Genomic DNA, 26,588 nt, shown 5'->3' with positions numbered 1-26,588 from the left:
CATCTCTCCTCCTCCCCGCCATCTACTTCTGCATTCCACAGTAACTGCCTCTATGTATAGTTGATTACAGGTTTGGGGAGGGTTCTGTATAAAATTATCATTGTGACAAGCACGTATCTTTTATATCTTTGTACAAAGGAACTTAAACCAGGTATACAGACTTTCAAACTGGATAAAAATCCTCTGTTACCTTTATATGTATAATCACTATCCATCATAGCAGAAAGGACAATCGTGTCTTCAGAACTTGCTTCGTTCCAACAGCGTTCCAACAGCGTTCCAACAGCACACTACGCTACCTTAATGTGCACGTTCATTACCTCATTTAATCCCCTCAAGTCTCCCAGAAGGTACCCGCATTCCCATTTAATGAGGAGGAAGGGAAGCTGAGAGGCTGAGTCACCTGGCTACAGACAGTAGCGGGGCAGCTCAGATTCTCACCCCCTCCTCCCGCGGCTCCACACTGGTGCTCATGTTGCTGCCTCTCTCAAGGGTCAGTATAGTGACACAACCTCATAAAGAATGTGTGATTTCCCACTAAAAAATTTAACTGTCCATCGCAAGTAAAGTAATAAACCCAAAACCTCCCCTCAGTTCTCTCCTTAAACCTTTTGGTCAAGGCTATGTTGCTCAGAAACAAAACAGAACTACCTGTCAGTAGAAGAGGCAAACAGACCGGAGGAGAAGCAGGCTGCAGAAAGAGCAAGTGGATGATGGCTGGGATGATTCATTATGGCAGGAAAGAATCTGCAGGTCATGTGGGCCACACACGGAGAGAACTGACCATGCAGCACTGCTGGGGGGGCATGGGAGGCACATCTCACAGGCGAGGAAGGCTGTGACCCCACACCAGGCAGTGCATCCACGAGGACAACAATCCCAGCAAGGAGGAGGGAGAGGACCTGAAGGACCAAGAGCTAGGACCCGGCAGAGAAGAGCTGAACTTCTTCCCTGGGGAAGTGAGGCCGACAGGGTCTCCAGAAAGACCTGTCACCTGGCGCCAGGTTCCCAGGAAATCCCCTCTTCTAAGAGCAGGGCAAGAATACATAGTGACGCAATCTGGAGGGCAGCATTCCCTTACTCGCTCAAGCCAGTGATAGTTCATTCCAGCACGAGGCAGGGGAGGGTAACATGCTCATTTCATTTAGTTTTTATAGCATATACTCCCTGTACAACAATAAAGTACAAAATAAGCACTGGTACCTTTGCCATCATTTTTAAGGCTGTATTAGAAAAACAAGGACGCGCTCACAACGAGAGCGGCCCCTCTCGTTGGCAGATTCTGAGGTATCTCTGATGTGGGGAAACCGATCACTGTAATGACTGCTGCGTCCGAGGCCAGCAACGGGCCGCGACCCCCCAGGGTCCCTCTAATCCTGTCAGCCTGGAAAGTCCTTTCGTGTGGGACCGAATGCACAGCACGGTGATTATAGTCCCCAGACTGTACTATAGACTTGCACGTTGCTGAGAGAGGAGATCTTAAGTTTTCTCACCACAAAGAAGAAATGGCAGTTGAGTGATGCGAGCTGATGGAGGTGTTAGGTCACCTCCGGTGGTAATGGTGCTGCAAGACAGACCTGTACCAGACCCACACATCGTATACCTGAAACTTCCTGTTAAATGTCAGCACAGCTCAATCAAGTTGGAAGGAGAGAGAGAGAGAGACGAAGAAAGAATAAAATTCTCACACACGGACTGACACATGCAAGTCCTTTTATTCCACGTCATCGTACTTTTTCAGAGTTTCATTTTCTGTTGGTGCTCATTTTCCTGTGCGTTTACTGGTACCCTGGCCTCCAATGGCCTAGCTACAAAACGTTCTGTTGCTGTGGAAATTCGAACAGGAGTCAAAGTACCCGTGCGGGTGGCTGCAGACGCGGGGGTGGGGCTTTTCCCAGCCATTTCTGCCGCCCGGTCCTCTGGGACCGCGGTCTGCATGCCCGCAGCCCTCACACCGGCCTCCCTGGGCCGCCCACCTCCAGGGATCAGCTGCCGCTGAAGAGAAAGGCAGCAAGTGTTCCAGTCCAGTAAGCCTGGGAGCACTCGGGGACCCACAAACCCAGCTCCCACAGGTGCTGTCTGCCAGGGGAAAACTCAGGGGTACATCGGTGCACTTTAATCTCTTTCCCAAACACCATAAAATGGCAATTTTTAGGATTGATGGCCGGAAATGGCAAGTTGGTAACATTCAAATCCTAATCTGTGCAGGGAAGTTCACGTTATCTTACACATCCAAATCGGAGGCAAGAGGGAAGAAAGCAAGCTGCCTTTCCGAAGTGTCAGTGAGGCGGCAAGCCAGCACTTTGGTGAGTGGTGGACGGTGAGCGGCCTCGCTGGGCTGGACGGGTGAGGCGGTCACGCTCAGAGACGCCGCGGGTCCGGGGGCAATAAAGCGAGTGTGCAATAAAGCAAGTCGACACCTGTTGCTGGTGGAGGGCCTTGCCTTGAATTTTGTAAACAGCACAACATCTACGAAGGTCCATAAAGCGAAGCGCAGTAGAACGAGGCGTGCCTCCATGGTCAAGTGTCCTCTCCAGCATCTCCCTGCGCCGATGCCCCTTGCTCAGCCATTTAAAAGGGGTGCAGGTGCGTGCGCTCACGTTAGCCCCTGCCACAGCACGGTGGGATGCAACCGTCAACGGCTGGCTTCACCTCCTATGGCACACATGCTAAGTACCTCCTAACCTATCTCCTGCCCCTGTGTGACACCGGCCATGCATCCGTCCAATCATTTACTCATCTACTGAGCCGTCCGTCAGTCATTCAGTAAATGTCTGTACACTGACATGCACTCTGGTTGTGGACTGACACTGAATAAGGTAACGCCTGCCCTCGTGGAGCTGTCGTCCTGAGGCGGGAGGAGGAGAGAGAGAAATAGCTTAGTATCTCTGCACGGAATACTTGACAGCGTGAGGTGATAAAAATGCTGTGAAGTAAAAACAGAACAGAATAAGGGGCGAGAAAGAGCAAGGGAGTTGTTTTAGACAGAGGAGGAGGCAGCCTTAGCGGAGGCCGGACTGAGACGAAGGAGCCCATTTACTTTTCTAATTGGAATTGAAAGCTTCCTCAATGTATTACTATTTTTTGTATGTACAGCAGTAAGTTGGATGGAGTCTTCTAAAAATTTAAGTGGAATAAAAACCAGGGTGTCTTTTCTATAACCAAGATAAGCTATTTAAGCAGGATTAAAGTTAAGAGACAACAAAAGGGTCAAAGAGCCAGAAAACTGGCCCGAGAGAGAAAACGAGGCTGTCCAAGCACACGGTTTCTGCTGTGGGGGCCCCGGGCTGAGGACAGGCTAGGTGGCCCACTAGGGAGTCTCATCGCTGTGGAGGTCCCTGCAGCCCGGCCCTCCTTCCTGCAGCGCCCCTATGAGGAAGGTGGTGAGCTCTGCCTCAGAGGACATGCACTGCAAATGTCTAACCGCCCCTAGTAAAGGCGATGTTTAATTTGCACAAGCATATGCAAAGAAGGAAAGCTTCCTAGAATAGTTCACTTTTAAAGAGGCTAAGCTGGTGACTGGTCACCAGCAAACTGTGTTGGTTGGTGCCATGGACAGTTTTGAATATTAAGTTATAGTGACTCAGCCACCAGCTAAGTCATGCAATAAAAGCTAGCTCAGGATTCAGTCACCCACATCTCAGTTTTAAAGAACACACCATTTTGTATTTTGTAAGCAGATAACCAGAAAGGGCTTTCTCATCTATTTACAACAAACAATGGGAAAAGCTCACTTATAATTGAAACTTATAGAATATAAGGTGACCCCTCCCTTTTGCATTTGATTTTGATTTTAATGCAAAAAAAGTTCATAAAGCTAAAACGAAACAAAACCACCAACCAACCCACCAACCAGCAACCCAGACCCAAATTACTGAGGCCTGCGAACTTCAGTCTGTAGCACTAACTCTGAAAATCTGTTGTCAGGTTACCAGATACGCAATTATACATAGACAGTCCCAGATAATAGCTAATGAGATAAATTACAGGATTTTCAATTACAACAGGTAGGAAAGAAAGGAAAATAAATTATAATGTAGTTCCTTATAAGAGCTTCTGCCACAGGCATGGCTATTATGAGTAAATCAGGAGAATCAATTTTAAAGCCGAGGCTGGGCAAGTTTATGCCTGGCAATGGCTTTGTACGAAATAACCTACAATCTAATTAACTTAGAAATAAATTAGCCAATCTAAACTGCATTAAATTCTTTTTATAAACAGTTCAATAAATTGCCTAACTTCCTTCCTGCTATAAAAATGTCCCTGCCTTTGCACTCCTTGAATAGCATAGCACAGATAAATGTGATTTTCGAATCATTCTAGACAGGAGTTAAGTTGGTGCTATATATAAATAATATTGTACTTAATTTTTAATAGCATCATCATTTAACTTTATGTTTTTGAGGCACTTTTTTGCAATGGTTGAAATGGACCTTTAAATGAAAAAAAAAAAAGAATCAATAATTTATTAAAATGTTGAGACACTATATGGCTAGTTTTACCCAAAGGAAGGAAGTTCAGCCAAGCCCCTCTCTCATCCCTGAGCCCCAGATAGTTTAAATTCAAGACCCGTGTTACTTTCATGTGAAAGCTGATGAGAACTTTTGCAGTGGCTAAGGCCACCAAGCTTCTTACATTCTAGGCACAGTGAAGACCAGAAATATGAAGAAAACATGGTCTTAGATGTCAAGAAAATAAGACAAGTAGACAGAAAAGTGTAACAGATGCCAGAGCATTAAGCACCCTGAGGGTTCCTAGAAAAGAAGCGTCAAAATCGCTGGGTATGTTTAGAAAAGAATGGGCCCTGGCATTAAGGATGGACTTCCCCAGCTGAGATGGCGGGAAAGCGCGTTTCCTGTAGAGGGAACAGAGTGCTGCCAGGATGGGTGTCCTGGGTCACACAGAATAGCGGGCAATGCTGAATGTTCTTGTGTGTTTCAGCACTTCAATTCACAAGCAATCTTATTAACTCAGAAAGGGCTGAAAATTCCCACCCTCTCCTTCTTGTTTTCCAGTTAGGTTAGGGATACAAAGCTGGCATGAGATTTGATTGAGAAGGGCTCATAGCCTACTGGTTCAAATAACCAACAGAAAGAACTAAAGAGGGCGTATCTTGACAACTGTTCATCTATCAATCCACTGAACAAGTATTTCCTGAGCACCTACTATGTTCCAGGCAAGGCACTGGCAGTAGGGTCACAATTATAAACAAGGTCATCTCTTCTTCAATCCCAAATCTGCAGGGACTCCATGTTTATTTTGCCACGCACCTTGGCCTCATAAAATGGGCCAAGACCTCAATTTGACCCCACTTTCTGTCTTCCCTGGTTCGCCTCATCATTCAGAACTATTTCACTTCTAAAACAGGAATCTGAATTTCCTATCCAACCACAACTCCCATCCTGTCATTATCACTTCCTCTTGAACATGCCTTATCATGACTTCACACTTCCCAGTCCCAAGTCCTAAAGTATCTATGCACCTAGGTTACCTGGGTGCCTGTTTCCATAACACGCCTAGTTCCCACTATTCTTTTGTCTCTCTGCTGCATTTACCTTTCCAATTTCTAATTGTAGGCAATCTGTACCACCTCTGCCTCTAGGAATTAGAGAGAAGGCATGGACAGCAGTGAGTCACTTTAAAATCAAACTATTCAGCTTTGGCTGGGACTTAATTTCCATTTATTATCTTGAATGGCTCCTGTGTCATGTTCCGCACAGTAGCCCCTCCAAATATGTGTGCTGGGTACGTGAACAAATGAGCGAACAAATGTACTTATTTGCACATAGGAGAGATCAACAACAACCAAATAACCCCCCAAAAATTGGCAAGGATCTTGAATAGACATTTTTCCGAAGAAGCACAAATGGCCAATAAGCACATGAAAAGATGCTCAACATAACTAATTATCAGGGAAATACAAATCAATACTACCTCATACCCATCAGAATGGCTACTATAAAAAACCAGCGAGGGGGCTGCCCGGTGGCTCCGGAGGTTGGAGCTCCGTGCTCCTAACTCCGAAGGCTGCCGGTTCGATTCCCACATGGGCCAGTGGGCTCTCAACCACAAGGCTGCCGGTTCAATTCCTCGAATCCCGCAAGGGATGGTGGGCTGCGCCCCCTGCAACTAGCAACGGCAACTGGACCTGGAGCTGAGGTGTGCCCGACACAACTAATACTGAAAGGACAACAACTTGACTTGGAAAAAAGTCCTGGAAGTACACACAGTTCCCCAATAAAGTCCTGTTCCCCTTCCCTAATAAAAAACCACAACAACAACAACAACAACAACAACAACAACAACAAACTAGGGAACAACAAGGGTTGGTAAAGATGTAGAGAAAATGGAACTGTTGCCCACTGCTGGTGGGAATGTAAATTGTGCAGCTGCCGTGAAAAACAGTGTGGCAGTTCCTCAAAAAATGAGAAATAGAACTACCTTATGATTCAGCAAGTCGACCTCTGGGTGTTTATCCAAATGGACTGAAAGCAGTGTCTCAAAGAGATATTTGTACACAGCAGCTTTATCAGTAATAGCCAAAAGGTGGAAGGAACCCAAATGTCCACTGATGAACGAATAAAATGTGATATAAGGAAATAAAATGGTGTATTATTCAGCCTTAAAAAGGAAGGCAATTCTGACACACGCTACCACATGGATGAACCATGGGGACATTATGTGAATGAAATAAGCCAGCCACAAAAAGACAAACACTGTATGATTCCATGTATATGAGGTATGTAGAGTGGTCAAGCTTATGAAAACAGAATGGTACAGAGTTTCAGTTTCACAATATGAAAGAGTTCTAGATATTGGTTATACCACAATGGAATACACTTAACATTACTGAACTATACACTTAAAAAATGGTTAAGATGGTAATTTTCTGTTATATGTCTTTTACCACAATTTACAAAAAATGATGTATTTAAATAATTAATGCCCGCACCTAATTACAAATTACCCCAAATCTGGCAGACCTGCCTCTCTGATGAGCTGGGTAAGGTTAGGATGGAAGTCCCAAGTTTATTATCATCCCCACGAATCTCAACTCGCTAGCAGCCCGCTCTCCACTACGCCCCGCTGACAATTCTCTCCTGCACGGTAACTGACCCAGAGCAGAAATGAACTGGTCTACGATTTCTGGGACATAAAAACCAACAGAAAGGGGCCCACCTGTGCATACTTTCTTCAAGACCTTTAAGCTTTTTAACTTACTGTTTAACAATAACTTAGTTGAAATATAAAAGTATATTACTGGCACAACAAACATAGTATCAGAGTGAATAAATGAAGAGTCATCATTCACTTCTGCAAAGTTCTGATTTCTACTTCAGACGGATGATAAACACCAGGTCACTCTGCTTATCTATTGGGCAACGGAATAAAGTATTTTGCTTAAAATGCAAAAATGTCTTTCTCCCCATTTCTCCTGGTTTATACCTCCTAATTTAATTAAAGTCAACAAAGGATTAAAATCTGTCAAAGACAATTCCGAGGAGTGCAACCAACTCACGAGTATTGAATGGCGATGGGGCACACTACCAGAGGGCATCACTGTGTCTTACACACATCCTTACTTGCACAAGTGTGTCCAGTGTGAAGATGTGCTCCCCACGAACATTGTAGAACTTGACCATGGCGCTCTTCAGGAGAGGGCCATTGGGAAGGTCACCAAGCTGGGTTTGCCGATCCATACCAGCAACTGCCAGGAGGTCTCCCTGCGTGCACCACTGGGCCACCACCTCTGAAATCACAAAGTGGAAATGGTCAGCTTGAAGACATGACCCTCCCTGAATTTGAAGAAGTTTAAAACATAGAGACCCTGAGCAAATACAACGGTGGCTCTTCCCCTTTCTCTCACGAAGATGTTAGCTACCCACTTCTCCGAAGATAACACAGACTCTATTCAGAACAGGTGCTTCTCACATAGATAGGAATTGCAGTTCCTCTGAAACGTAACTAAATCAGGCAACTGCATACATGATAAAGCTAGCATATTAAACATTTATCTCCAATACCAGCATTTCCATAATGGGTCTTGCACAATTCTGAGAGAGCAGTAAGATGACAGAACCTGTGACTGTACGTCCTAACTGCTTTTCCCATTGCTGTGTCCCCAGCCCCAGAGATGACTCAAAGAGGTCATAAATGCTAAAAGTAAGAAGTACATCATCTTTTCTTACCGCCGAATAGTAACATATTAACATTTGTGACAACATGGATGGATCTTGAGATTATAACGCTAAGCGAAATAAGTCAGACAGAAAAAGCAGAGAACCATATGATTTCACTGATATGTGGTATATAAACCAAAAACAACAAAAGAACAAGACAAACAAATGAGAAACAAAAACACATAGACACAGACAATAGTTTAGTGGTTACCAGAGGGCAAAGCGGGAGGGGGGTGGTAGATGAGGGTAAAGGGGGAACAAATATATGGTGATGGAAGGAGAACTGACTCTGGGTGGTGAACACACAATGGGATTTATAGATGATGTAATCCAGAATTGTACACCTGAAATCTATGTAATTTTACTAACAATTGTCACCCCAATAAATTTAAAAAAAAAGAAGGAAATCAAGAGCAAAGCCTCAGTTTATACTCATTGGATTTCTGTGCAACACTGCACAGGTAAGGTTCAGGTAAAGGATATATCTGCATATGAAGGCCCTGACTTTTAGTTAACATGTGATGATGATGTGGGGCTTAGAAAAGTGGTAATGTTGTCAAAGAAATGCTACGCTGAGGATGTGATGCCCGCCTACAAGCTATTCAGTGCCTACAAGAAATGGCTATTAAATAGTTTGTCTAACCCCAACGTGAGCAAGTTACTTACTCTCGCTGGTAAAACAAGCTGTTAGTAATAATAAGATTTACAGCCCAATTTTGCTCCCTCCAGACCCTAAGACATATGTGGCTTATCCAGAGATCCCTGCAATCTGGAACTCAGGGGCCCATTCTGCAGGGAGGCCAGAAGGGACGCATATCAGAGCTGGGTCTAGAATTCGACAGCTCCTGAGCTGTATCAGGTCACATGTGATCATGGCATCCCCTGCTCACGTGCGGTACTCATGCTGACATTAACACCAGCCATGCTGAGGTCCCCGAGGTTCTTGACTTCCCTTGAAGACTGACAGTGGCCCTTGGGACAAGATGGCTCTCGAGCCCCAAGGAAGCCAGAGCTCGCTTGTCAAGTCAGCCACAGACAGAAACTAGAGAGACAGAGGAAGCAGAGGGCTGAGTGGAAGCAATTACAGACCAACACAAAATGAAAAAACTACAACCTGAGAGAGTGAAAGCACCACATAAAAGGAGGGTTGTTTTTCCCCCCCCTTTTTCTTACAAGAGGATATGAATAAGGTTGAGTGCAAACCAGGAAATGAAAAGAATCAAATGCATATGCTGGTAAGATTTTTAAAAAGGAGACAGGGGAAGCTAGAAGACTGGTGCACACACTAACGTGTGCTCTGGACGCCCAAATGCCTCGATCCCTCTAGGGAAGAGCCCAGTGGTGAAAATGAAACTGAAACGACCTCTCTGGATGGTATCTTTGGAAACATAAGGAAGTCAAAAGGAGGAGCAACTAACACTAACAGGTAAAAGTAACAAAAAGTTGGAGTCTACCGTCGTTTAGGGTAGAAACATCACTGCAATTGTGCAGAAATAAAGACGACAGCACTCAACTCCCAATGCTCCTCAGCTGACCCACTTTGGTCAGAACACAGGCAAGTGAATACCTGCACTATTCTTTTTGTTATGTATTTATTTTAGTTAAGATTCTTTGAATTTTGTCACAAGGTGGTTTTTCCCAACAGAAAAGTGGTTGTTGACCCTGCAGGGCTGACCTACACACAACCGCATTCAGATGTTGCACAAAGATGAGCCGTGAGCACTCGAGGTTCTGTTTACTAGGTGGGCGCTGCCTGTCCGAGGGAAGAATGAGCCCAAATATTTATAAGCAAACACACAGGGATTTCTTTAATGCAGCTGAGGAATAGAGTGAAGAGACAAAATGGAGTCACTACAGTCAAGCTGTTGAATTATTAAAACAAAGTAGGTTGAGGCATGAAGAAATGATTCTATTCTTGCTTTAACTACTCTGGGAACTTAAACTCCTGAACTTGCCAGTCCCGCATCAAGGCCTGGACATACATCAAACCCTCAGGTGACCATCTGAACGGCCTCAAGGAGAAACTGTTCAATTGTCCAGATCACTGGCCATCGAAAGATTACCATCTTGGACCAATTCAGGGGCTAAGAAAGCAGGGCTGATTCTTCTCATGAATGTTCTTTTTACTGTAAGAACCCTCAGCTCTTCTTTCTCCTGCCTGAAAGCAGGACATAAATTTGTAAACATGTACCACGCCCCCACCAGGAAGGACATAAATTAATCACTGGAGACCACTTTAGACACTTACCAGCCCACAGAAGGCATATGACAAACGTTACTAACTGGCCCTTAACTTCCATTAGTTCCCCCATGTATTTTCCTTCCCATAATTTGCTGCCCTAGAAACTTAAAGTCCTTTTCCTTTGTTTTGTCACCTCTCTAAAAATGCATTGTTCTTTTGTTAACATGTCATGTAGACCCGAGTTCTAAGCATCCCTCTGAGTCGCTCATCTGAGTGTTTCCACAGTAAGCACAATGCTCGTGAATCAACTTCTGCTTGTTTTTCTCTTGTCAATCTGTCTTTTGTCAGTCTAATTTACGGGGCCCCAGTTGGACAACCTTAGATGGGTAGCGGGAAAGCTCTTCTTCCCCTACATCCTCGAGAAAGAGTAAAAGTCACAACAAAGGGTAAAAGCCCTAAGTGAGGTGAACCAATTTACAATTCATTGTCTGACAGAAAGAAGCCCCCAAATTTGGGATTCTCAGATTTTTCTTCAATGCAGAACTTGCTTAGGAAACATCTGCAAAGCAAAACCACCCTCCTCCCTCCACATATGAATCTGTGATGAAGACGAGTGTGAAAGGTGGTGGGGAAGAGGGCGACCGTGAGCTATCTGGCAGCTAAATTCTTTTGCTTGTGACATAAATGTTGGTGATAAACTAAGGAAAATCATGAGTCACCTTTCTTTACTGGAAAATTTCTCTGATGATATTTCTTTGAGACAAATAACAGAGAAAGACTAAGTGGATCAGATAGGAGTTAGGATAAAACTCGAGTCAACAAATTTTATTTGGGAGGGCTACTTTGGGTCATGTCCCCAAGTCCCCTCTTTGTGTTTCTAATCCTCTGTGGCAAATTTGGCAGGAGTGTGTTAGAGGTGCTGTTCCTATGTGATCTAGTCTAACAGCGAGCAAAATCATACATCCAAGGAATGAAAAACCAAAGTTCCTTAGGTAGGTAAGATAGTGAAAAATTAAAAAAATTCACCCGATAAAGAATAAAAAGGAACTAAGTGGTAACTGCGTTCTTTTCAGCCCTGATCAAATAGTAGAGAGCGAATTTCAGGGTTCCAGAACTAGAGTCAGGTTCTAACGAAATTAACAAACTTGGTTAAAGGGTTTGCAAATAGAATTTCTGAAGGAAAAAATATATTTAGCTTGGATTACTAAATATACGGGAGAATTTAAGATGACCATCCCTGTATTTTAGCTCCATGAAAGACAGAAAATTCAGAAAAACCCCAAGGAATTTACGTTCATCATCATCACAAAAAAACTACTCAGCTCCAGTGGGGCCCATTTATGTAAAGAGGGACTTCTATACAGTTCACGACCCTCAGGGGTTCACAGGCTCAATCATTCCTTACAATTATAGCTTCCACACAGCAAAATGGGGCACTCAAAGAGGGAGTATAATCTGCTTCTAAAAATATTCCCTAGTTTTAAAATAGAATTAATAAGTGCTGTGGGGGTGTGTTGTCAGGTATGATGTATTCCAGCCAAGCAGTGGTTAGCTGTATGGACTTGATTCTCTAGTTCCTTGTGCCTCCTGAATTATTCAGTGCATGGCCGTGGCTCTCTGGTCTGACAGCCAGTTCTGACTGACAGCAGCCAGCGCAACTGAAGGTTCCGGCTTGCCCCTCCCCCTCTCATTCACATCATGGTCAGTCTCTGGCGGTCTCTGTAACATCGAGGACCAGAGGCAGCCCAGGAATTTCTACATTACACCATTTAACTCTGAGACAGAACTGTTTTTCAAAAAAACCTCATCGGGCCACACCATCAGTAGTGCTGTCAAACTGTAAAATTCAGAACGCTCCAAACGCCTACGGACACCGGCTTTCTCCGGAGGTAACAGTGTTTCATAACGGCCATCAGGAGGCATCAGCACTTGACTGCTCTTCACACCAGTGCCTCAGTCTGGCAACAGTGGAACCTCCAGACGTCTGTCAAGCTAAACTTACTGCACAACAATCGGCTCCTTAATAAGCCTTAAAACAACAGGGGCTTCTGCGTAAATGTGTCTCGTGCACCGTCTGCTGCCGTCCAGCACTGTGCAGACCCAGCGTCAGCCAGAGGCCAACACACCCCATTCTTGTTGTCGTGGGAGAAGAGGAGGTGAAGCTGAAGACTGACTGTCAGAAAGCTCTCCTCCAGGCAAGACCAGGTAGCAACTTGTCAGATAAGCAGAGGAGCGAGAAGAAATGACTTTTACTAAGACTCCACTAGGCCTGGAACAGGCCACTGCAGAGGACGAGATGAGTCAATAGCGGGTGTAGGACTGACACCCAGCCTGGAAGGCGGCTCGCTGGCCTGGGGTCACATACAGCCCTCTGTACCTTTCAGCCCTGAGCGGATGACAGTAGGCGACAAGTCATCGTAGTTGCTCATTAAGCTGATGTCCCCCGAGGTGAAGCTGACCGTGAGCAGCGGCTTGATGCTCTGCACCGGGATGGGATACGCTGCTGGACCATCTGCGGGGACAAAAGCGCCGAGTGACAAGGTGGCAGTGAGCATGTGAGCCCAGTCCAGCCCCCGACGCTGCGATCCTGCGGAGAGCTTGAGAACTGCCTGGTAATGCAGACCGCTGCGCATGAAGGCAACACTCAATACCACTCAGGACCCACAGACCAGCTGAGGGGCCCCCAGAGGACCCGGGATGAGAGGCAGGATGGGGCAGACCCTGAGTGGGGTTCCTGGGGCTCTGTTGTGTGGCGGGAAAAGGTGTGTGCAGAGTACATTAACTTCTCTGCTCATGCGTTCTTTGTTTCTATTGACGTGTAAACACAAATTCTTTGAATGCCCTATAATATACAAGGATGGTGGGAAGAGGGATGAAAATGTTTTCTTCATTCTGGTCCAACATACAGAAAAAAACTGCTTTTCATCCCTAAATGCTTTTATTGGATGTCATGGGAAATGAGTGGCCACAGCAGCCACCGTGAGTTCTTGGTTGAGTTTTTACTATTCGATACCCCAAATCTGGAAGGAAAGCTGAGCTTGGATGTGGCTCCTCAGGAATTCTGCTACCTGGGCAGTGCACGGTCAGCACGAAGAAAATCCTGCTTTGTATATTCAAGGAGTGAGTACTTATCGGAAGTTAAGGAAGGAGCACGATGGACCACAGTCTGGATTCTTCCACGTTACTTCAACAAGTAAAAGCCAGTCCCTCCCAGGGGCCACAGTGAATCGGAGCTCTCTCGGAGGGCTCCCTCGGGTACCACCCGGTGGGCCTGCCTGACACCCAGCAGCCATACGCACTCAGCCCGCCTGCAGAGGACCCCCCGCGACTGCTGTGCTTTGCTGAACCTGAGGAGGCTGCAGGTACCTCCTTCTGCACCCACACGTAAGCCCTAGGCCACGGGGAACACCCTGCTCTATGGGAAAGGCAAAGGCAAACCCGTCACCCCACGACTTCTGGGAAAGGCAACTGGTTAGAGCACTGAGTTCTCATCTTAGACTTACTCTGGACTTGCTTCATAACCTTGGTCTCTGGATCGTGTTTCTTCCAATAATAATGGGGAATGAGTAAATCTGCATTCCATCTAGTAAGATTCTGTTTTAGAAGTACACGGAGTCCAACGTTTTAAGATACTGACTTCGTTACTATGAGGCTAAAGAAATGACCAATACTTCATGCAAGGCTGGGTCCTACTGGGAAAGTGCACGCCTACCTCCCAAATGGATCTGTGGGTGCTAAGAACACACTCCGTCAAGACCTACTGATCCTGAAATGCTACCACTGATCCTCATTTTTTTTCACGTGTGAACATCATCTTCTCGAAAAATAAATAAGAACCCCCCCACACACACACACACATGTGTGTGTCTGGGAAGCAGAACGTATCACCATGTCTGGGACAGGAGGGAGAAGATGAATGAGAGCAGTCCAAATCCCGATGGGGCAGGTGCCTATGGGGGTGATTTTGAAAGCTTCCTGTGGACTAGCCCTTCCCAGGACGAGCAGGCCCATCACAGGAGAGGGCAGGAGTGGTCCAGCACGCACCCGCAGGCCATGAGGGGCACTCAGCACGCAGGGTGAGCGCAATGGCCTGGCTGGGGCCAGCAGTCACGCAGCAGTGTGACAGCTTCTAATCAGGGGTCATTCCTGCCGCTTCTTCTTAACATGACACGCTTTGTTAAGAAAAGAGGTGCGTGCAGGGAACGGACGCTGGTGAAGAGCAAGACCCTCCGTGGCCAGTGCCGAGCGCTGACAGTGCTGGTGGCCACAGCAGCGCCACGGGCTTCTGCCTTCCCCCGAGTCTCACACGCACTGGAGGGTGGACACCCTGCACCGGGTGAAGGAGGCTGGAGTCCAAAACCATCCCCCCCAAGTCTGAAACAACCCTCCATTACTGGTGCAGATGTTCAAAAGCGTGATGCCAACTCATCTGATTTACAACTGGAGGCTGTTGGGTGGGTGGTGGGGAGGTGAGAAGCGGGTCCCTCTGAACCGAGGAAGGGAGGAGCTTCTGCCTGATAGAGACAGGGATGCAGGATGCCCTGTACTGGCCTTCGCGACGTGCAGAAGAAACCCCTTGCTCACACAACTAAAGCTGCATTAGGGACGTGGAACAGCAAATTAAGTTACAGCTCAGCAGTTTTCACCTTCAGCTCTCTTTAGTCTCACTCCTCCCCAGGGACACAGAAAGGGTTCTCAGTCCCGCTTTATATCTAGGAAAACGTAAGCCAATGGCGCTGCATCGGCCTCCCCAGTGATAGTGAGAAAAGGGACGGCAGAGGAGAGACAGTGAAATCAGGAAGAGATGAGGCCAGGCCAGCCTCGCGTTCCGGTTTGTGAACTCCTCCCAGAGGGTTGGTGGCGGAACCTGTGGAGGGGTGGAGCCTGGGAGGGGTGGAGCCTGGGAGGGGTGGAGCCTGGGAGGGGCGGAGCCTGGGAGGGGCGGAGCCTGGGAGGGGCGGAGCCTGTGGAGGACCGTCGCCCGCCCTCCGTCCTGCCCGGCCAGACTTGCTCCTGCCCCCGGGGTGGCGGTGCTACCTTGTGGGGGGCAGTACTCGTCGGAGTCGCTGTCGCTCTCGCTGCTGTCCTCCACCAGGAAGGCGGGGCAGTTCCAGGACATGCTGAGGATGCCGTCCGACTCGTGCAGGAGAACGTGGGCCAGCATCCTGCCGTGACAGTCCATGACGATCACCTGCCCGTCCGCCGTGCCAAACAGCACCTGCGAGCAAGGGACCAGGGCCACTGACGGGCGGCGAGGGCCGGGGGCCGGCAAACCTCATCGCCTCACTCGGTTAGAAGGACACAATATATTTACAACTGAAAACCAGACCAGTAACTGAGGGGATACACAAAGCATTAAGTAGGAATGGACCTGGTTGTTACCGCAAGAATTTTAATCCTCTAATAGTGAAATGTGACTAATAGCACAATAAATATATTCATTATTTTGTGTGGACATTCAGCAGAATCAGTTGAACTTTTGTGGATTGTTTTTGCTTTCTTGTTTTGTTTATTTGGGTTGGAGGAGGAGCATTAAGAAGAGGATAATATTCATTTATTTTTTTAAAGTTTTGTTAAGAATTTCTCAAATTTAGAAGGAAAAACTTAGGTACATGTTAGAATAAATCACATGTCCACATATATTTCAAGAGAAATTACATTAGGTTATGTACACATGTTATCTAACCTTATTTGGAAAAGAAGATGCTTCTGAAATAGTTTGTCTAATGTTTTATTTCACTGTGAATAAGAATGGTATTAATGTATTATTAATATTATAATATATTAATGGTATTAATACATTCATTGAGTGCTGACTTGTGCTAAGCACTACACTAAAAGCTTTGCCTCGTTGTCAAAATAATCCAATGAGTTACGTACCAGCACTGCTGGAATGGCACTCGCATGGGCCATCGTGGTGGTGCTGATGGCTGTCCCCAGGGAGTTCCCCTCATGTCCCCAGGTCTGGAAGCACGCCCTGAGGACCATGTTGGGGACACAGGCAGGGCAGAGGAAGGCTGGATGGGGGGGTACCCCCTCCATCAGAGCAGCACAGAAGAATCTCATAGCCACTGATAAGTGGTGTCATCCAGTGGATGTCCCCAAGGGGAACCCAGGGGCCCAGGAAGCAGGACCGTCCACAGGGAACCTCTGCGACTGTGGCCATTAAAACTTTCTATCTTTTGTGTCTAATGACATTTGTCTCCCTCTGAGCAACTCACTGTGACAAACAAACAATCTATTTCCATTTTACAGAAGCAGAAACAACCTGAGAGAGGTCAAGTAAGTTGACAAAGTCGTTCAGTGGTCAAGCCAGGGCTATCTGACTAGAAGGACCAGGATTTATACAAAGGGAAAGTTACTTAAGGCTTTTTACGTCCTTGCCTCTTTTTTGCTTTTAAGATTTTGACAGTAACCTTTGTGGCAAAGACTGTCCACAGCTGAACCCCTGGCACCTAAAAGAGCTATGAGTAGACAGCGGCACGACAAAGTATTTGTTGTTCAATGAATGAATTAAAGCCAGTGGCAATCAAAAGGCAATTTTAGGACATAAGTGCTGATTAACACAGATTAACTGCAAGGGAAGATATATTTCATTTAAGTAGTAATAAGCTCACAGAATTTACGGAGCTGTTAGAATAAATCAATTTCCACCAAGCATTCCTTTAAACCTGATCAACATTTTAATGACTGAAAACTAAAAAGAAAAAAAGGCTAAAACAGTTTTCCCCCAGGGGCAGTGATGAATTTGTTAGTGCATGCTGCTTAAAGGAAAAACAGACAAAACTAACAGGAACACAGTGAAAGTCACTTTAGATTTTTGGCTGCCAAGAGTGACAGTAAGTGTGGCCGGCGTGTCTATAAGCACCGCAGGGACACAGGCTCAGGGGCAGGGGGTCTGACCTGCCGAAGCTCCCAAAAGGCAGATGCTGGATGTATTGGCAAGCAGTTTTAAATGATGAGAAACATGGAACATGACTTCTTGTAACTGTAACTGAAATGTACAATTTACGTATTTTAAAACAAAAAGGTGTGTCAGAACCCCACTGCAAGGCAAATGTCGCGGGTGACGACTATGGGAAGCAGGCTTTTCTTCTCCCCCTTTCCACCTTCTCACTCATTTGTTCATGTATGAATGCTGAAAAGCAGCTCTGTATCTTGGTGCTGGCTGAAGGGGTCACTTTATCACTTAATGACTTTTTATTTTTTATAACGATAGCTCGTTAGCAAGCGACAACAGCAAACACTTACTCTTCACAAGGACTCGAAATTAATCTACATTGATCCCAAACAAGTTCCCCCCACCCCTCCTGCTGTGGGTTCTCACATCACCACTCTCCTGTCCTTACTGTGGGATTATTTGATTTCTGCCTGACGCCGAGGCTGGACTGTGAGCTTTGGTGGACTACTGCACGCTCACCACTATTTCCCCAGGGCCTGTCATATTAGATGACATATGGCAGTAAGTATTTGCGAAGTGACGGAGAAATGATGCTGCGCAGAGGCATCTTTTCAATAACACATTTTTCCATTTTAGAGAAACAGATACCAGACAGTAAAACAGACGCCTAATTCCTGAGTAAAAGACCTGTGACTTAATGAGCTATCGGTGCTCAGCATTACACTACAGCAAAATAGAACTAAAGCAAAATAGAAAAAAAACCCAGCTCCCAAATTCCCCACCATTAATCAGCTCCAACCACAGCTTTCTTGGGAAGATAATGCTCCGTTAGTAAGATCGGAGACAAGAAAAAAGCAGCAACAGTCTAGTTGTCAAGCAATGATGGAGGAAGATACTCAGTTTTGGAACAAGAGCGTCACAGATAACCGAGACTACTGATACAACATGAAATCAGATTTCAAAAAATCGGCTACAAGTCCTTTTCATGCTTAATTACTTCCAATGAGATAAGCAAGGGCTCCATGAGAACAAGACAGAAAAGTCTAATCCTCATGAATACTCACAGGGGCAAATGCATCAGTGTCTGCCACTTCTCTCCCTAATTCTGGTGCTCTTGGTAGAGGGGTGCCAGCTCCTCCTTTCTAGGCTTGGCCCTCGGCCCCCTTCTCTCTCTAGATCACAGTCATGTCCACGGTTCAAGGACCCCGTTCATGTCAGCTCCCTTCCCAGGCCACTCCCTAAGCTCAGGACTCATATCCAACTGCCTCCCTGCCACCTACCTACCCCAGGCGTGTCCAAGGACCTTCAGGGTCAACTCACCCCAGATGAAATGTATGATCTCGTCCTTCCCCAACCAACACACACATAACCAGGTCCTCTTCCAGCGTGGTGGCTGTTTCATTTCTGATGTGCAGCTTGGACACAGAATTAACTTTGCTCTAACCACAGACCCCACAGCCCTATGAATTTCACTCTGTTTTGCATGTCTGCCTTTCCCGTTAAATCGTGAGCTTCTCAAGGGCAGGTCTGCACCGAGGTTCTCACGAGTGGATGCTCAAGATCTATTATTAGTAAATGAGTTTCTGCCCCAAACTTTGGCGTTTGCCCAGGTTTTCCTACAAATGAAGGAAGAACTTCCTTAATTTCTTCTTTAGGCAATAAACCAGTGGCTCAAATCCTCCTACAATACTGGCCTCTAAAATACTTTCAATTACAAATTGATGGTGAAATGATGTAAATTTCTGTCTCATTATTTTTCCTGCTGTTTCTTCTGTTGGACTGAAGGCTTCACGTATGGGCTAGGGACAATGCCACGTATGGGCTAGGGACAGTGCCTTCTGTAACGCGGACACCAAGAACCAAAGTAGCCAGTAGAAACCTGAGGATCCTCACGTCAAACCAGTTAAATGGCTGTCTCCCACTGCAGGGCAGTTTTTCACATTAATGAAATGTTTAAGTAATTATGGTATCCATATATAATCTCTTCATTTCACTGTATTCTATTCTAAACTATTTTTAGATATAATTATTTAAAAATACAACAATTATTATTAGTAATTTAAAATGAACCAAGCCATAAACCAAAGGGGACAGGAAGAGGAAATAAAACCCTTCGAAAGACTTATGTTTTGGAAGCACAGATGCTATGTCATCTTACCTTGACCTTTGGACACTGGGACTCGTCTAAATTCTTGAATAAATACCATATGTCAGTTACAAAAAAAAATGCACGCTTCTATAAATATTCATGTCTTGCAGTAGAGTTTAACTAGTAGTATTGGAACTGACTCCAGAAGCGTCGACTTTTCCCCCATTTGCTTGTTTTTGTGATTTAAAGCTGGGGGGGCAGATAACTGATTACAAATTCCTACTTAGTAACCTCAGCCCCATTGGTGGCAAACATTAAATGTTCCACTGGACAGGGAGATGAAGGCACAAACTGTGATGTCCTTTTGCTTTTTATAAGGAAACTTCTGTTCTGAGACACCACTGAAGTAAAACTTGTTTTTTTAAGGCCTCCTTGTTGGGTTTCAGGACACTAGCCTTCAAATGTGTTTCAAGGTCAGATTTGAACATTCTGCACCTAAAGAAACTATTCAATTGATTAATAGACTATTTCTTGGTTTAAAAAAAAAAGTAATTTCAGTTAACTATAACAATCATTTCTAAGACAGACATTTTTAAGACTTATTGTGATAAATATAGAACGACATCTCACCCAAAATATCTATAATAAAACATTTGTATCTTTGGCTAAAAAGGTAATTTTGAAGTCGTTTCATCTCTTCACTGCAAAAAAGACTGCTTGTCAACTAACCCATGAAGATGAGACTGTCCTATGTCTACACATTTTCAGAGGAAGATATTCTATCTGCCTCAGGCATCAAAATTAATGCTAAATAATTCCCATGTGGAACATTTTTCCCCCAATCTTTCAGGCTCCATTTTTAAGTTTATTCCCCCTTCTAAGACACCCACATATGATTTCTGGGGGTAGAGAACGGTCTGACTACAGGGATAACTAAAATTCACATTTAACTAGAATATCTCCAGAAGGATACAAAAGTAACTGGGAACACCAATTAACTCAGGGGAACAGAAACAGGCGGCTTGGGGAAGTGGAAGAAAGGGACCTTTTTTTCATCATATATCCTTCTGAACATTTAGAATTTTACACCATGTGGATATATTATTAAAAATAAGTATATATTGAATGAGGTAAAAAGAAATGTTTCTGGAGTGGGGCTCTATCAGATTTGGAGCAGGGGAAAATGGCCAGGGTAGCCACTCATCACACAGGCCTTGGGGGCGACTGGGCACCTTTCATTTGGGTAGGGGATGCTGAGTGACACTGGAATCTGTGTCGACTGTTTGGTGTGGACAGTCCAAGTCTGCCGGGGAAACAGCCTCTCCTTTGCAAAGGACTCAGGACTGGGAGTCAGCTGGCTGGGGGTCTGTTTCCATTTTCATGGCTAACTTCTGTCATTTCGAATTGATCCCTACCTCCCTGACTGTTGGTCTCCTCCATCAGTCAAAAAAGTTGTATCAGATGAGCTTCCAAATCCTTTCCTGTTTCGAAATGCTATAAATCTTTAATATATCTAAATGTATTTTTCATTATATTTAGATTTATTAAAGAGTAATTTCTTCCTATGGCTACTAATAAACTTCTTCAACAAAAGGGCTAGGAGGAAATAATTTCCTGGTCTGAGGAGAGTAAAAGGCTTCCGACTCGCCAGTAGCTGTCAGGGTCACAGTGATGGAAGCAGAGCAACAGCACCTGTGACTGGTGTGAAAGATAAACAAAGCCAGACACTAGTTAGAGGCAGGGACGGATTTTAACCAGCAATGACCCCTCCAATAGGGAAGAGAGTCCAGCATGAACTGAATTCAACTTCTGTCTGCACAGAGGTGACCAGGTATTCTGGAGAGAATGAAGGAGTAGGATGCAGGGAGGTGGGGGTTCAAGAAGAATCAGGAAAGTGGAAATTCACAAAAAGTGGGAGTAGGGTTTGCCAATGGTGCTTATCTAAGTTAGGGTCCTACCTTCCCACAGAGACTGTGAAACATGGGCCCCTATTGTCAGGTGTTGTGTGGAACAAACATAAATTCTTTTGGCAGCCTTGAGCTTCCCAGGCAAGAATTTAAGGGGGCTGGAGTTGTCACCTTAGTGACACAACCTTGAATCAATAGAACTATGCTAGTGTTTATTCAAGTCTCTCTCTCTCTCTCTCTCTCTCTCTCTCTCTCTCTAATTATTTGTGATGAGAATCTAGTTTTCTAGGCCAAAGTTGAGGCCTACTCGAAAAGAGGGCTCAGCAGGGGCTGCCTAGAATTTAGTCAGGAGAGTGTCACTGGTAGTGGTGCCATGTCACCTCCCTCCCATGTGACACAAGGATGTATTTCAACGCCAAGGGTAGGGTTGTCAGAGCAGCAATGCGCTTGTGGTTCAGGAATGCCACGAGGAACCCGAGTAAGCTCCAGTTTATAGTTCAGCCACCTGGACAAACACTGGCATTCATGTAGGGGTTCTGCATCAAAACCAAGGCCATTGTCATGAAGTGTTAATAAAGGCATATGAAGAAAATGTAACACCAAATTCATAAGAAACTGAATTTAAAATAAATGTAGACCCCCAGTATATTACATAATTTGTATTGTGGTAAAAACACTTAAAATGAGATCTACACTCTTAACAAAAATTTAAGTGTACATGCTACCTTAATGTCAAATTATACTACAAGGCTGTAAGTAACCCAGACAGCATGGTACTGGCATAAAACCAGACACACAGATCAATGGAACAGAATAGAGAGCTCAGACATAAATCCATGCCTACATGGTAATTTAATCTATGACAAAGGAAGTAAGAATTTACATGGGGTAAAGACAGTCTATTCAATAAACGGTGCTGGGAAACCTGGACAAATACATGCAAAAAAATGAAACTGGACCACTTCCTTACACCACATACAAGAAAAAACTCAAAATGGATTAAAGACTTAAATGTGAGACCTGAAACCATAAAACTCCTAGAAGAAAATATAGGAAGTAAACTCACAGATATTACCTTTAGTAATATTTTTACTGATATACCCCTCGGGCAAGGGAAGCAAAAAATAAATGGGACTACATCAAACTAAAAAGGTTTTTCATAGCAAAGGAAACAAAAAGACATCCTACTGAATGGGAGAAGAGATTTGCCAATGATACATCTGATAAGGGGTTAATATCCAAAATTTATTTAAAAAATTCATACAACTCAACACCCAAAAAACAACTCAATTAAAAAATGGGCAGAGGACATGAATAGCCATTTCTCCAAAGAGGACATACAGATGGCCAGTAGATATATGAAAAGATGTTCAACATCACTAATCTTCAGAGAAATACAAATAAAAACCACAGTGAGATATCACCTCACTCCTGTCAGAATGGCTATCATCAAAAATAAAAAATAAGTGTTGGCAAGGATGTGGGGAAAAGATAACCCTCGTGCACTGTTGATGAGATTGCAAATGGGTGCAGCCACTATGGACAACAGTATGGAGCTTCCTCAAAAAATTAAAAATAGAACTACCTTAATGACTCAGCAATTCCACTCCTGGGTATTTATCCAAAGAAATCCGAAACACTAATTTGAAAAAATATATGCACCCCTATGTCTATTGCAGTGCTATTCACAATAGTCAAGATATGGAAACAACCAAAGTGCCCATCAGTAGGACGATCTGATAAAGAAATTGTGGTACATTTATACAATGGAGTATGACTCTGCCATAAAAAAGAATAAAATCTTATCATTTGCAACAACATGGATGGAGCTAGAGAGTATTATGCTAAGTGAAGTAAGTCAGACTGAGAAAGAAAAATACCATATGACTTCACTTATGCGTGGAATCTAAAGAACAGAGTAAATGATCAAACAAAACAGAAATAGACTCAGAGAACAGAGAAAAAACTGAGGGCTGCTAGATGGGAGCGGGGTCGGGGGATAGGGAAGGTGAAGGGATTAGAAAGTACAAACTGGTAGTCACAAAATAGTCACAGGGATGTGAAATACAGTATGACGAATATACTCAATAATGGGGAGCCAGATGGGTACTGGACTTATCGGGGTAATCACTTCATAGATTGTGTAGATGCCTGATCACTGCACTGTACACCTGAAGCTGATATAGAATAATATTAAATATCAACCATAGTTAATATATATTACATATATTATTTATATACATACATACATATATATATACAGAGGATGCCAAAAAATGCATATACATTTCAAGAAAGGAAAACTGTATTAAAATTGTAATAGTCAATATATACAAGTCATGTTTGACTTCTGCAATTACAAGAGTTGCTCAAAGTGGTGACCATCAGTGTAATTTTAATACAGTTTTCCCCTTTCTTAAAATGTGTATACATTTATTTTGGCACCCTCTGTATATGGTCACAGGATATAAAGTACAGCATAGGGAATAGAGTCATTGGAATTGTACCAGCTGTATACCATGCCAGAGAGGTAGGAGATTGGGGGGATGGTTATTACTTTGTGAGGGTTGTAAACGTCTAATCATTCTGTTGTTTTCTACACCTGATATAAAAAAATAAAACCTAAAAAAATAAAATAAAAATAATACAAACAATTTAAGTGTACAATACAATCTTATTAACTACAGGCACAAGTACAGATTTCTAGAACATAATCATCCTGCATGACTGAAACTTGATACCCACTGAACAGCAACTCCCCAACTCTCCCCTTTCTCCCCATCCCAGGGCAACCACCCTTCTACCCTTTGCTTTTGTAGTTTTCATTGTACAACTCTTTTTACCTCCTTGGTTAAGTTTAAGTATTTTATTATTTTTGATGCTATTATAAATGGGATTGTCTTAATTTCTTTTTCAGACAGTTCATTGCTAGTGTACAGAAATGCAATTAATTTTTGTATATTGATTCTATATCCTGCAACTTCACTGAATTCATTTATTCTAACGGTTTGTGTGCATGTCATCTTTAGGGTTTTCTTCATACAAGATCATATCATTTGCAAACAGAGATAATTTTACTTCTTCCTTTCCTATTTGAATGCTTTTTATTCCTTTTTCTTGCCTAACTGCTTTGGCTAGGACTTCCAGTACTATGTTGAATATAAATGGAGAGAGCGGGCATCCTCATTTTGTTCTGATCAGAGGAAAAGCTTTCCATTTTTTACCATTGAGCATATTAGCTGCAGAAGTTTCATACATATGGCCTTTATTACACTGAAGTAATTTCTTTCTATTCCTAGTTTGTTGGGTTTTTATCATGAAAGGGTGTTGAATTTTGTCAAATGCCTTTTCTGCATCTGTTGAGATGATCTTGTGGTTCTTATCCTATATTCTGTTAATGAGGCACATCACATTAATTCATTTTCATCGGCTGAATGTCCTTGCATCCCAGGAATAAAACCCACTTGATTATTGTGTATGATTCTTTCAATGTGTGGTTGAATTCAGTTTGCTAGTATTTTGTTGAGGATTTTTGCACCTATGTTCACCAGGGACATGGTAACTGTTTTTACCTTATAGTGTCTTTGGCTTTAGTATCAGGGTAATGCTGGCCTCATAAAATAAATTTGGAAGTGTTCCTTTCTCTTCAAGTTTTTGGAAGAGACTGAGAAGGAGCGGTGTTAATTCTTCTTTAAATGTTTGGCAGACTTCACCAATGAAGCCATCTGGTCCTGGCATTTTCTTTGTTGGGAGTTTTTTGATTACTAATCCAATCTCCTTACTAGTTATAGGTCTGTTCAGATTTTCTATTAATGATTCAGTCTTGGTAGGTTCTATTCACTAGGAATTTATCTGTTCCTCTAGACTTTCCAATTTGTTGGCATTGTATAAATGTTCATAGTAGTCTCTAATGATTCTTATTTCTGTGACATTATAATGTCTCTTCTTTCATTTCTGATTTTTTATTTGAATCAACATTCTCTTTTTTAGTCTAAAAGTTTGTCAATTTTCTTGCTCTTTTCAGAAATCCCAACTCTTAGTTTTGTTGATTTTTTGTCTATTGTTTTTCTATTTTCTATTTCATTTTATTTCTGTTCTAATCTTACATTATTTCCTTCCTTCTGCTAATTTTGGGCTGTTTGTTCTTTTTCTCATTCCTTGAGGTCTAAAGTTGGATTGTTTGAGATCTTTCTTCTTCTTTCTTTATATTGTAAGTATTTGCTATAAACTCCCCCTTAATACTGCTTTTGCTGTACCCCATAAGTTTAGGTATGTTTCATTTACATTTTCATTTGTCTCGAAGTATTTTCTTTTGATTTCTCCTTTGATCTTTTGGTTAATCAAGAGTTCTTTAATTTGCATATATTTGTGAATTTTCCAATATTCCTTCCACTATTCATTTCTAGTTTCATTCCATTGTGATGGAAAAAGGCACTTGATATGATTTCAGTAATCTTAAATTTGTCAATACTTGTTTTGGGACCCAACATGTGATCCATCCTGGAGAATGTTCTTTGTGTGCTTGGGAAGAATATATATTCTGCTTCTGTTGGTTGGAATGTTCACTGTATCTGTTAGATCCACTTGGTTTATACTGGTGTTAATGGCCACTGTTCTTTTATGGATTTTCTGTCTGTATGTTCTATCCATTATTGAAAGTGGGGCACTGAAGTCTCCTACCCTCAGTGTATTGCTTTGTATTTCTCCCTTCAGTTCTGTCAAAGTTTGATCTATATATCTAGTGTTTTATATATTTAGGTGCTCCAATGTTACAAGCTTTTAAATTTATAATTGTTATAGCTTCCTGATGAATTAATTGACCCTTTTCCCATTATATAATGTCTTTGTCTCTTGTGAGAGTTTTTGACTGAAAGTCTATTTTGTCCGCTATAAATATAGTCACCCCTCTTCTCTGAGCTATGACTTCCATGGAGTATATTTTACCATCCCTTCACTTTCAGCTTATATATAATCTTTAACCTAAAGTGAGTCTCTTATAGGCAGCATATAGTTGGATCTTGTATTTTTATCCATTCAGCTGTTCTGTATCTTTTGATTGGGAGCTTAATTCATTTACATTGAAGTAATCATTGATAGGGATGGACGTACTATAGCTGTTTTGTTAATTGTTAAATAAAAGATTTTCAAAAGGAGGAAACTGTTTTAAACTAAACACATAACCAATTGCTGTACATGAACCCAACTGGATCTTGGTTCCAAATATCAAAAAGAGAAAAAATAAAGTCTATAAGACTCACTGTTGTATAAATTAGGGAAATATAAATATAGCCAGACAGTATCACTGTTACTTTCTTACTAGGTGTAATAA

General features: G+C 43.3%; 1 protein-coding gene across 2 annotated transcripts in view; it reads right to left on the bottom strand.

Moving 5' to 3' along the window:
- Window positions 1-26,588, bottom strand: part of TULP4 (TUB like protein 4) — a 199,032-nt gene that overhangs the window by 27,035 nt on the left and 145,409 nt on the right. For both annotated transcript variants that reach the window (XM_033098416.1, XM_033098412.1), the window contains 3 exons: window positions 15,400-15,580; window positions 12,740-12,874; window positions 7,584-7,750 (listed from right to left, as the gene is read on the bottom strand). In XM_033098416.1, coding sequence (XP_032954307.1) covers window positions 7,584-7,750; window positions 12,740-12,874; window positions 15,400-15,580 — 483 coding nt within the window. The remainder of the gene's footprint in view (window positions 1-7,583; window positions 7,751-12,739; window positions 12,875-15,399; window positions 15,581-26,588) is intronic.

Source organism: Rhinolophus ferrumequinum, chromosome 3 (genome assembly GCF_004115265.2).
Source record: "Rhinolophus ferrumequinum isolate MPI-CBG mRhiFer1 chromosome 3, mRhiFer1_v1.p, whole genome shotgun sequence".
NCBI lineage: Eukaryota > Metazoa > Chordata > Mammalia > Chiroptera > Rhinolophidae > Rhinolophus > Rhinolophus ferrumequinum.
Note: the sequence above shows the minus strand (reverse complement) of the source record. Positions and strands in the feature narration are given on the sequence as shown.